The 12,023-nt window shown below is 61.0% G+C and overlaps 1 protein-coding gene across 2 annotated transcripts; it reads right to left on the bottom strand.

Moving 5' to 3' along the window:
• Positions 1–3,141: 3,141 nt before the first annotated feature.
• Positions 3,142–9,047, bottom strand: SIVA1 (SIVA1 apoptosis inducing factor). 2 transcript variants are annotated; one of them, XM_032406030.1, is made up of 4 exons: positions 8,876–9,047; positions 7,071–7,265; positions 6,122–6,278; positions 3,142–4,298 (listed from the first exon to the last, which is right to left on the bottom strand). In XM_032406030.1, the coding sequence occupies exons 1-4, from the start codon at positions 8,991–8,993 to the stop codon at positions 4,241–4,243; spliced, it is 528 nt and encodes a 175-aa protein (XP_032261921.1). In that variant the 5' UTR covers positions 8,994–9,047; the 3' UTR covers positions 3,142–4,240. The 2 variants fall into 2 exon arrangements, with proteins under 2 accessions (XP_032261921.1, XP_032261922.1); XM_032406031.1 differs by lacking the exon at positions 6,122–6,278.
• Positions 9,048–12,023: the final 2,976 nt, after the last annotated feature.

Genomic DNA, 12,023 nt, shown 5'->3' with positions numbered 1-12,023 from the left:
CCTCATCTCTCCCGTGCAGGTGTGGCCGGGATGCCGGGACATTTATAGGTCCTGGGGCATGCGCCTGGGGGTGGGGGCCCCTCCCTCTCCAGACCCCAAGGTGACTCCAGATGGGGTGGCTGTCCCCTCCCGCTGGAGGGAGCGCCTGTGAGGAGTGCCAGGTTGGGGGCACATCCGGAGTAGGCCCCAGTCACAAGAGGACACAGCTCTTTTGGAACCACACGCACACACCAAACATTACCTATGAAAGAGGTAAAAGAGACGTCCAGACGTCACACGGATGAACATGGGCATCAAATCAGAACCCCGTGCGCTGTTGGCGCGAAGGTAAAACGGTGCAGCCGCTGAGAGCAAACAGTATGGCGGTTCCTCGAGAAATCAGACCCCAATAACCCAGCAAGTCCACTTCTGGGTCTGTACCCACAAGGGCTGAAAGCAGAGAGCCCGTCGCCGTGGTCACTGCAGCATGATTCACGGTGGTCAAACCGTGGATGGCACCCGAGTGTCCACAGTGGGTGAATGGATAAGCAAACCGAGGCCCGTCCATTCACAGGACTATGACCCAGCCTTCAGAAAAGGACCTTCTGGCTCCCGCTGCCACATGCATGGACCCTGAGGACATTATGCTGAGTGGAACAGGCCAGTCACCGAAGGACAGACATTAGGATTCCATTTACACAAGGGCCCTGAGGAGTGAGATGCGTGGGGAGAAAGTGGTGCCAGGGGCTGGGGAGTGAGTTTAACGGGGAGTCGGATTTGCAAGATGAAGAGTTCCAGAGACGACGGTGGGCGGTGGTGAGCGTATTTAATGCCATCGAGCTGTACACTTGAAATGGTTAAGGCCTTTAAGTTTTATGTATACCTTGACACAGAAAAGAGCAAAGTCCACCAGAGAAAATACAGTGACACCCTTCTGTTGTCCTCAGACTTCGGGCAGACGGCTGCAGTGGCAGGTGCGGGCGGAAACCGGGGAGGAGCCTGGGGCCCGTTGTTAGGCGGGCCCACCCCATCCCACAGGTGATGGGGGATGCTTTCTGTCCCAGGAGAGGGGTCAAGGTCACGGGCATGGACACAATACAACCCCATCTCAAGTGGGGGGAGCTGAGGAAATGAGTGAACACCCTGAACTTCTGGGTGGGGATCGTGGGGGGGCGCAAAGGCGATGGGCACCTTGGACAGAAAACTCCCGGGGGCCATCCTGGCCCACACCCCCACACCTGCTCTGGCCAGCACGGGGCTGCCTCCGGAGGGACGGGGTGGGAACCCGTGCTCAGCAGACTGCCCCCCCCCCCCATCACGGCAGGTGTGGGAACGAGCTAACTTGGGGCTGCAGGCCTGCCTGGTGATGGGGGGTGTGCTGCCACGGGCATGCCCTGCAGAGCTGGGGGGGTTAGGGGCTGGGCCTGCTCTCTAGAAGCTGCCAGCCAGGGACAGCTGCTCAGAGATGGAGCTTATCGTCCTTTGGGTTTTGTGTCTTTATACCTAAGGTGAACTTCTGTAGACGACAGAGGAGGGTCTCGCTCTTTTGCTGTCTGTTGGGACAATCCGACCAGCTCTGGCCTTTCCCACCTTGACTGAGGCATTGGCTCTGTTCATACCGCAGGCGGCTGTGGGCAAGACCGAGCTTACGAACCCTCTTGCTGTTCTTCTGCGCCCCATTTGCTCTTTGTTCCTTCTTTCATCTTTCCTCGCCTGATTTTGGATTAAATGACTTTTTTCAAACATCATCTTCTCTCCTTGACTGGCTTGTTTTACCAGTTTTCCCACTGACGCTCCTTTCCACTGCAGGATCCGGCCACGATGCCGAGCTGCACGTAGGGCCCCAGCCCAGCGGCTCTGGGACGGACAGGGCATACCTCGTATTTCTCGTCTTCAAGCGCGGTCGGGGCCTCACAAGCAGGACCAGGACAGGGCACGCTCCATTCCCACACTCTGCATCCACAAACGTCAAAACCTCTAAATGTGCTATAACTTCTGCTTTCAAGAGTCAACTGGCATTTTTTTTTTAATATAGGTGCATGTGCGACTCTGCAGAATGATGCCACATGCCTTATTTTTATATATATTTTTAAGACTTTATTTAAAAATCTGAGAGAGAGCGTGGGAGCGAGAGCGAGAGCGCACCAGTAAGGTGAAGGGCAGAGGGAGAAGCAGGCTCCCGGCTCAGCAGGGAGCCCGATGTGGGGCTCGATCCCAGGACTCTGGGATCATGACCTGAGCCGAAGGCAGACCCTTAACCATCTGAGTCACCCAGGTGCCTGTTTTTATTTTTTAAAAGATTTTATTTTGGAGGCGCCTGGGTGGCTCAGTCGTTAAGCATCTGTGTTCGGCTCAGGTCATGATCCCAAGTTCCTGGGATCGAGCTCCGCATCAGGCTCCCTGCTCTGCGGGAAGCCTGCTTCTCCCTCTCCCACTCCCCCTGCTTGTGTTCCCTCTCTCGCTGTCTGTCAATTAAATAAATAAAATCTTTAAAAATAAATAAAAGATTTTATTTTTTAAAAGCTTTTATTTGAGAGAGAGACAGAGCACGAGCGGGGGGAGGGGCAGAGGGCGAGGGAGAGGCGGGCTCCATCCCGGGACCCCGCGGGGACCTGAGCCGGCCACGCCCCCAGCCTCAGCGAGCACGTGGCTCAGCGGCACCACTCCTCGCATCACTGCAGTGCCGCTTACCGCCACTACCCATGTTCCCAAACTGAAAGTCCCCATGAAACACTGACCCCCCCCCCCCCGGGCACGTCTATGACCAGACTCCCCGAGGGACATCGTGAGCGGGATCACACTGGACCGGTCCTCGTGTGCCGGCTCAGGTCACGGAGCTGCATGTCCTGATGGCCCCCGAGGCTGGATGCCCCCCCGCACAGACGGGCCAGTCTGCTTACCCTCTCGCCTGTTGACGGACACAGGCTGCCCCCCTCTCCTGGCCACGGTGACTCACGCCACAGTGAACACGGGGGTGCACACGTCTGTTCATGTTCCTGCTTTCAGTTCTTTTGCGTAAACACACACCCTAGAGGGATGGCCGCCTCATACGGTAGTTCCCTTTTTCATTTTTTGAGGAACCACCACAGTTTTCCGCACCGCTCCCACCAACAGTGCACGAGGCTTCCAGTTTCTCCGCATCCTCGCCCACACTTGTTTTGTTTTCTTAATAATGGCCTCGGTGTGAGGTGCTATCTCCTTGTGGCTTTGATTTGAATTTCCCAAACGACCAGTGTGATGCTGTGCTTACTGGGGCCACGGCCTGCAGGTGGACACCTAGAGGGAGGCTCCAGGGCCTCTGCAGGAAGCCAGGTGAGAGGAGGCAATCCCGTGACGAGGATGGCCAACGGACAGCTGTTTCCGGGGCTCGCGGCCCTGACTGCATGCCAGCCTCCTCGCCGGTACGCGGCCCTCCCCACCTGAACTTGAGTGGTTTCTATGTTCCACCCACGGTAGCAAATCACAGCCTGGGCCCAGCTCCAGCCCACCCCCCTGCTGTCCTCTAAGAATCACACCCCACTGTCCCCTGGACACTTCCCTCCCGTGAACAGGATGCTGAGTCCGCCCTGCAGGGGACGCTCGCACCAGGTGTGGGAGACCCACAGCTTGCTCGTGTGTGCCCTCCCCCGGCCACCCCGCTGTGGCTGTCAACACCCCTCCCTTCAGGCCACACACTGCACTGCCCCAAATGCAGCAAGGATACTGCCCAGCTGGCCATCACTCCTGGAGAGCAGGGACCGTCAGGTCACCCGGAGCCCAGGCCACGCAGGCACCCGAAAAACCAAGTGGACACCAGATGGGGGCAGGTAGCGGAGCCATCTCAGGGACAGTGTGGGACGACATCACCCCACGTCCCGAGCTGCTCTGGTGCAGTCTTGCACTCTGGAGTCAGATGACCTGGGTCCAAATCCTCTCTCATCAGCACTGGCCGGAGGGGCTCAAGGACCTGACTTTGGACGCCTGTTTCCCATCCACAAAATGGGGACGAGCGGGAACACACTCACCCGAAGCTCCGAGGGACTGCACAAGCTGCCGCGCGTGGGCGCCGGGCATGGGGGCCCGCACGCCACCAGGGGGAACACACGCCCCAGGAGGCTGCACCCCCAGAAGTGCTGAGCCAGGCCTCTGGTCCAAATATAAAGGGGTTTATTCACTCTGCCCTCAGTACAAAATATAAACTAGACCCCCCGCCCCCCGCCCCCACTCTGCAGCATCGGCACCCGGGCGGCCTGTCCGGGGAGGCTGTTGTCCGCTCCGGCCCTCAGGCCTCGAACATGGCGCAGCCAGCACACAGCACCGTCTCGTGAACGTCACCGCAGCTGCAACATCACAGGCAAGAGAGAAGAAGTGGTTTAAGGGGCTCAGTTGTGCCCCCCTACATCGGTATGTTGTGGTGCTGAGCCCGGTCCCCTGGCCGTATCTGGGGATAGAGCCATGAGCTGCAGACAGAACCAGTTAAGATGAGGCCCCACTGCAGACGGGTGGGCCCTTACCCACGTGCGAGGCCACTGGGAGAAGGCTGAGGTGCGCCCACAACCCCGGGCCTGCCTGGGGAGGAGCCAACCCCGCCGACGCCCTGATCCTGGGCTTCCGGCCTCCAGAGCATGACAGCTGCTGGCTACGCCGCCCGGGTGTGGCGTCCTCCACAGCAGCCCCAGCGGACGGAGATGGCCGATGGCCCACCTGCGGCCCACCCTGCACAGAAACCTCCCCGTATCCAGTCAGGATTTACTGGGCCCCAGAGGTTCAGTGAATCGCAGGGGAGATTCATCAGGAGAGATCCCGCAAGGACAAGAAATTGGCAGCATGCTACAGAACACACATGGACAGACACTGTAGGCCAAGATGCGCCAGCAAGAAGGCGGAGCTGCTTGCCACCTGGCAGGGAAGACAGTGAGCCCGTGGCCCACGGGGCAGGACTTGTGGAGGACGACCAGCGCGGGCAGGACGCGATGGCCGCTGGGCCGCCCTGTAGTGAAAGCAGTCTTGACAGGGCACCCAGCTCCGCGGCTCCCAGCAGCAGGACCCGAGGGGCCACCCCTGAAGGGGAGGGGGCAGCAGGCCAAGGCTGGCTTCTACACCTGGGGATGCCACTTCAGCCTTGTGACCTGGAGGGCGATCTGTTTGTAAAACGCAGCAGAGAGCCCAGCCCCCAGTCGTGTCTGAGAAATGGACGCTCCCCTCTCCCCGCCCCTCCATCACAGGGTGAACTGTGTAGGTAGCTGGGGAAAAAGCAGGAAGTAAACGCCAGGAGGACACTGTCAGGACAGGAGGAAGGTTCCCAAACACGGGCGGGTGGGAGGAGGGCTCCAGGCATCCCTTCTTCTCCCTTAACCTGCCCTGCTGCTGAGCTGGGTCCCTCCCCATGTGAAACAGCCTTGGGACACTGGGGGCCCAGGCCTCTTCAGTCTGCACAGAAACAGGAAGGGGAGAATAAGCCGGCAGAAGCAAAGGAAAGAGTAGTCCACGTGCATAACTGGTCAACACACGACCCAAGCTGGACTGCAGGGGACCTCCAGGTGCCCACCTGCCTAGTGCCGCACACACTGCCCCTGGCTTCCCCAGGCTCTGCTGGCTGGCCCACCTGAGCTGGGCTTCTGCTTGCCACGGTTGGCTTCAGACTGTTGGGACTAAACTAGTTTGAAGTCTACACAGCCAGCTCCGAGTCTGTGGGGGGGCCTCGTCTTACACCCCCACCTGGTAGCCAACAGCGGCTGCTGGGGTGGGACTGGTACCCGGCGCCTCCCAAGCAGGTGCAGGATTCGGCCAGCAGAGGCAGACACGCACACTCAAGCAACAGACTAAGCCAACACTCCGTCGTGGCCAAGACGGCCGGCAAGCAGCCACACAGCCACACAGCTGCACCTGCTCCCCCCGCTCCCCCCGCTTCCTCCAGCGGCGAGCACGCTAACAGGAAAGCCCCGAGAGACGGTCCTGACGCCAGTCTGAAAGGTCAGCTCGCCCAGCCGCTACGACAGACGGCCGCAGGCAAAGGCAGAACCGGCAGCCTATGGGATCCGGACTTCCTCGAGGGAAGAGCAGTCTTCAGAAAAACTTCAAGCTAGGTGAAGCAGTTCCCGGCAGCCCCCTCCCCAGGGGCAAGGCGGGGGGAGCCGCTCCCCCACCCCCGTCGAGCACTTACTCCGCGAGCGCGCACAGACCGCAGGCCACGGCCCCGCAGCCGCAGCAGAGGTGCACGCACCGCCCGCACAGGGCGCGCTCGCACTGGCCGCAGACCGCCTTCCCGTCCAGCGCTCGCACGCACGAGGAACAGGCTCTGGTCACTGCCCTGGACGGGTCTGTGAGGAAGAAACGCCACCCATCAGCCCCACAGGGGATCTCAAGTACTGGAGGCTGTGGGGCCACGGCCTCCCGACCCCGCAGACAGAGGGATGCCCTGAATCCCTGCATGCCATCTACCACTGGGTCCTCCTGACAACCTTCAAGAAAGCACAGCCCACAGACCCTTGCTCACTAGGAAGACCCCAGGCGCCCAGGAGCACGTTAGAGGGCAGTTTCCGGGACTCCGGGTTGAGCGCTCCTTCCGCTCCCGCTATCTAGACGTCGGCACTTCCTCCCTCGGTGGCTTGTACCAGAACTCTCTCGTGTGTCCAGCGCCTGTGTCTCAGAGTGTGGCCCCTGCACCCCCGGTGAACAGAGTTCCTGGCCCCAGACCAGCCCTGGGGAGTGGGGGGTGGGAGGGCAGTGACTATGGCTTGTAACCAACGACAAAGGCGGTGGTCTGAGCTACACAGCGCACAGGGGCCCGACCAGCGACCCCCACCCGGCTGGGACTCCGTGTCTCGCCACAAGCAGAAAGCAGGCAGGACACCAAGGAGGTTTCTCCTCCTTTCCTGATTCCCCCAGCCAGAAGCTGCTTCACAAGCCCCAGACTCGGATGTCGGCTGGGGGGCGGGGGGGAGGGCAGAGCCTCCTGGTGCTCACCAGCTCCTCAGACCCTGGGGCCAGCTCCTGCCTGGCTGGGGAAGGAGAAGCCCCAGGCAGACAGTATCAGGAATGAAGGGCGACACACTTGTCACATCCACCCTTAGCGCACAGCTGGGAAGGCGCCTGCTATTGGCTTCACTCACCAGCTTCAGAGGCCTGGGCTTGGCTCCTGGTCAGTCGGCCGTCTGGTCCAATCAGCATCTGCCCACGTGCGGCCCGGAGGGCCTCTGTGGGGCCAGGCTTCGGGGACTCTGGCAGGTCAACGATGGCACAGCTCTCCTCCCATAAGTGGTCCATGTAGGCCTGGGCCCCTCGAAAAAGGAGTTGCTTGGTTTTCTCTGGGAAGACAAATCAGTCCCAGTGTTCACACCCCTGTGGCGTGAAACCCCTGCACAGCCACCTCGTCCGACAAGCCGGCTGTGGCCAGTATGACCCTGGCCAGTGTGCACCCCTCTCACCTACTGCAGAGCTGCTGGCAAAAGACATGGCAGCAACTGGCTCCTGACAGAGGAATCCCAGAACTTTCCAGACCCCGGTGGGCCCTGGGCACCCCCACCCCGAGAGCTGAACGGGTTGCTCAGCACTGGTTTTCCATCAGGCCACGCGTCAGTCATCTGGGGACTTTCACAAGATCAAATGCCCAACTCCAGCCCCCAAAATGCTTTGTGGTTTTCTGCCTTGTCTCCACAGAGCCGGGGCGGAGATCCTAGAAGCTGCTGGCTCTGTGTGATGGCGACAGGAACGACAGTTACTGGGCAACTCAAATGAGGCTGATGACAACGCCTCCTCCGCCTCCAGCACCCCCCACCCCGCGCCTTCTCCTGGGATGGAATGGGGGAGGGGTGTCCTGCGCTGTGGTGAATGCTCGTTTTCCAGGCTTGGGATCCAAGCAAGGTAGAGGTCAGGTGCCAGATGGGGCTGGAATGCCCAGGGCAGTCAAGGCGGGCGGGGTAAAGAGCTAGACTGACATACTCCCCATTTGTTTTAAACTCTTTTTCTGCCAGCACAGAGTTTTTGAGCGTCCTTACAGGGTGCGCACTTACAGTTCTGCCAGAGTCCCCGCGGCTGTGCTCACTTTTATCACCTGCAACCCAAGTGTGCAAGGAAGGAAAGGGCCAACAGCTGCTGTGGGCTGGGGGCGGCAGCAGGAGGAGGAGAACTGGGGTCTCCCAGGGCGTCTCTTCCCCACATCCCTAATACAACGGCAGCTCCACGCAATTACCAACACTGCGCCCCTAACCACGAGGTAAGGTAAGCTCCACTCTGTAGCTGCCTCAGGGTATCAACCACCCGAACGGGGACCAAGAACGCACCTAAGCACCTGCACGAGAAAGCCGGACGAGAGGACCTGCTGCAGCTCACCGCCCTCACGTCTCACCCTGAACTGCGCCTTCCAGTCCCACGGAATCCAACGGCCCTGGCCTGCTTCCCGGCCTCTGCACACTCTGCCCCTCCGCCCGAACTCCTTTTCCCTCCCTCCCTGCCCACCCGACTCCTGCTCAGCCCGCAGGACTGCGCTGAGACTCTGCTGCCCCCCGAGACCCGTGCCCGTGGGGATTCCCTTCCCTGCAGGCCCCCCCAAACCAGGGAGCTCCCGGGTGGCAGGGCCTCCGCGCAGCCCGAGGGTTGGGATGGGCGCTCGCGCCCGCTCACCACTCGGAGCGTGACACCCCCGACCTCCCGCGGGGCCTGAGACCCGGGTTAGCTCCCGGCCGAAGTCGGAGTCCCCGGGGGACAGAGCCCCGCGGTGCGCCGGCAGGGAGGGCGGCAGGCAGACCTCTCGCGGGCTGCGGCAGCGCAGGTGGGCCTGGGCGAGCTCCCGCCGCCCTCACGGCTCCCAGCGCCCGGCGGGACGGCCGGCTCCCGCGGCCTCTCAGCTCCTGGGGGCGCGGCCTGCGGACACCGCGGACACAGGCTCCCGGGGGCGGGAGGGGTACCCCGCACTCACCGAAGATCTCTCGCGAGTGCTGCTCGGCGCATACGCCGCGGCTCAGCTCCCTCTGGCCAACCCGGACCTTCAGCTGCAGCGGGCCCGCGTCCGCGAACGGACAGCCCCGCTTGGGCATGGCCGCGGGCCCGGAGCGGCGCAGCTCAGCCGCGCGCGTCGCCGCGACCCGTGACGTCACAGCCGCGCGCCAACGCGGAGCGGCGCGGGATAGGCCGGGGGCTAAGGCGGGGGCGGGGTTCGAAAGCGGTGGGGCGCGGGATAGGCTGGGGGCGAGGACGGGGGCAGGGCTCGAGCGCGGCGCCGGATAGGCCGGAGGCGAGGGCGGGGGCGGGGCTCGAAGGCGGTGCGGCGCGGGATAGGCTGTGGGCGAGGGCCGGAGCGGGACCCGGCTGCGCGGGAAAAGCCAAGGGAAGGGGCGGGGCCGGGGTTCGAGCGCGGCAAGGGATGGGCCGAAGGCAAGGGCGTGGGGCGGGGCTCGAAGGCGTCGCGGCGCGGGATAGGCCGAGCTTAGGTTGGAGGCGGAACCGGTGCGCCGGGGGCGGGCCTTGTGTGAGGCGCGCCGCGGGATAGGCCTAGGGCGACCTCGAGTCGGGACGCGGCGTGGCGAAAGGGGCTGGGGCCACGTCGGGGGCGGGGCTCGGCGTGCTTGAGCGGGCGGGGCGGGTGTCTCGGGGTTTTGCAGGGGGGTGGTCCCTACACAACTGTTGAAACTGGTTATAGTCCCTCGTTTAAGTCACCGGAGTTGGAGGACGATTCGCGTTTTCCTAAATTTTAAGCGGGAGGACCTCCTAGTCGTCACGGAAGTGGGCCGTGCCGTCCGGCCGTCCTGGACAGGACGTCACTTCCGGCCGGCGGGAGGGAGGGTGGCGTTGGGGGCTGCCGGGCCGTGTGGGGCCGCGCTGCGGGGACCTGCGGGGGCTTTGGCTTAGTCGTGCGGGTCTTGGGACGTTGTCCAGGGGCTTTGTGTCCGGGTGCGGCGTGCGGGGTTAAGGGGGCCTCGGGGGCCCAGCTGGCCTCGGCTCGCCGGGGTCACGCGCTGTTGCCGGCGGGCGGGCGGCCCCTGAGGCCCCGCTGCGCCCTCGGCTCATCTTGCAAGGGCCCCCCAGACGACCTCCGTGCGGCGAGCCCCCGACAGTGGAGCTGCTGCGCGAGGGTGTCTAGGGAGGAAGCGTGATCATAGTGGGGGCAGACCGTGCCACCCGCACGTCCCCCGCAGCCCGCGTCGCGGGGCCAGGACACGGAGCCGCCCGCCGCCGTCCTGCCCGGATGGGTGCAGGAGGACGCGGCTGTACTGGGCACCCAGCGCACTGTTGTTCCGCCACGGAAAGGAAGGACGTTTGCAATAACGCAGGCGCGAACCTGGAGGACGTTATGCTGGGTGGAATAAATCAGACGGAAGAGGACAAATACTGGACGACCTCACCAATAACGTGGAATTTCAAATCGTCAGACTCCCAGAAACAGCCGATGGTGGTTGCCGAGCGAGGGGGTGTGGGACGTGGGGAGATGCTGGTCAAAGATGGATCTGTGCGGCATGATGACCGTACTTAACAACACTGCGTACTTGGAGGTTGCTGAGAGAGTAGATCTTAATTGTTCTCAGCATTTTCTCACAACAAAATGGAGTGAAGAATGTGTTAACTGACCTCCTTGTGTACCAGATCATCACGTTGTACACCTTAAACTTACACGATGGGTTCTGTGTACAATTAAGGCACATGTTATATGTCATTTACGTCTCAATGCTAGGAAAAAGGCTAATTACCTCCCTTAAGACCTTATCTCCAAATACAGTCACATGATGAGGGCCTGAGAATTGGGACAACATGGGAATCTAAGGGGGATGGGATTCAGCCTGTAACAAATGCCAAGCTCTGCACTAGGCTCTTGGAGTGGTGCTGGGTACAGCCAGTAGGGTCCCTCCCCCTGGTGGGACAAATGTCACAAAAGGGGAAGGACACCTGCCCCACCCAAGTCAGAGGACACCCCAGGAAACAAAAGCCAGGTTCGGAGCTCATGGGAAGCATGAGCCTAACAGCATAACCTCAGAAAGCTGGACATTCTGGAAATGAACATTGATCAGATCGAGGAAAGAACACAGTTTCTGTTTTCCCGTGAGGAGGCAGCACACTCTCCCCTCCGGACAGACAGAGGAGACACACTCTTTGAGATGTCTAGTCAAGGCTGCCTCGGGGCCCTAAGATCTTGAGTAATTACATCTCAGCTGTTCCAAAGCTAGGTAGTGCGGTTGTACGACTCTCAGCAACTTTAGTTGGAGCATAATTTACTCAGAGCGAAGCTGTATGTGTCTCTACCCGGTGGAGTGCCCGGATGAGAGGCACAGTGGCATCCATGACTACAGAGGCATATGCCTGCAGGACCACGAGAGGCCGCCACTCTGCTTTCTGTCCCTGCAGGGTAGGGCTACTGCCCCAGAACCTCACACGTGGGCAGACTCATTCTGCAGATGCACTCGTGTGCGTTTGTGTTGGGCTCCTTCGCGTGCCGACGTTGAGACCCCCAGTGGTGGTTCCTTTTGGTGCTGAGTGTATTCCGTGTGTGGATGGACCGCAGTTTGCTCACCTGTCCCGGGATGCCTGGGCTGGCGCCCAGTTTGGGATGCGACAAAGGCAGCTTCTCTGAATAGTCTTCTATAAGGCTTTTTCTGGACATCGGTCTTCATTTACTGTGGTCAGCGCCTGGGAGCGGGATGGCTGGGTGGCAGGTAAAGGAATGTTCAGGGAACTGGCAGCTTTTCAGAGTGTTTGGAAGAGCACAGCAATCAGCATTAACTACTGATTTGTCTTTTCCTCGTGTGTTGAGCTGAGACCACTATGAGCTCCTCCACGCTGCAGGTGTTAGGGTGCAAAGCAGAGAGAGCACCTCATGACTACTCAAACCCTCCAACACCTGATGCTAGAAAAGGGGGGCTGTGTGCACTAACCCATCCCTCAGAGGAGACAGCCTCCTGTCCCTGGGCCATGAGAGTGAGGAAGTTGGTGCCAGGGAAGAATCATTGTCCCTGGAAGTTGGTCTTTTCAGCCTGTACAACGCTACAGACGCCCAAGGACACTGCCTGAGGCTGCCTCCTCTAGATTTTTGTCTAGAGGTAGAAGAAAATCAACAACAACTTGTCTTCAAGTGAAGG

This window comes from Phoca vitulina, unplaced genomic scaffold, assembly GCF_004348235.1.
Source record: "Phoca vitulina isolate PV1807 unplaced genomic scaffold, GSC_HSeal_1.0 scaffold7, whole genome shotgun sequence".
Taxonomy (NCBI): Eukaryota; Metazoa; Chordata; class Mammalia; order Carnivora; family Phocidae; genus Phoca; species Phoca vitulina.
Note: the sequence above shows the minus strand (reverse complement) of the source record. Positions and strands in the feature narration are given on the sequence as shown.

Coding starts and splice junctions, on each gene's coding strand:
- SIVA1 (XM_032406030.1), bottom strand. CDS start 8,993: ATGCCCAAGCGGGGCTGTCCGTTCGCGGACGCGGGCCCGCTGCAGCTG. Junction 7,266..8,875: donor GCACTCGCGAGAGATCTTCG/GTGAGTGCGGGG, acceptor TTGTCTTCCCAG/AGAAAACCAAGCAACTCCTT. Junction 6,279..7,070: donor AGCCCAGGCCTCTGAAGCTG/GTGAGTGAAGCC, acceptor TCTTCCTCACAG/ACCCGTCCAGGGCAGTGACC.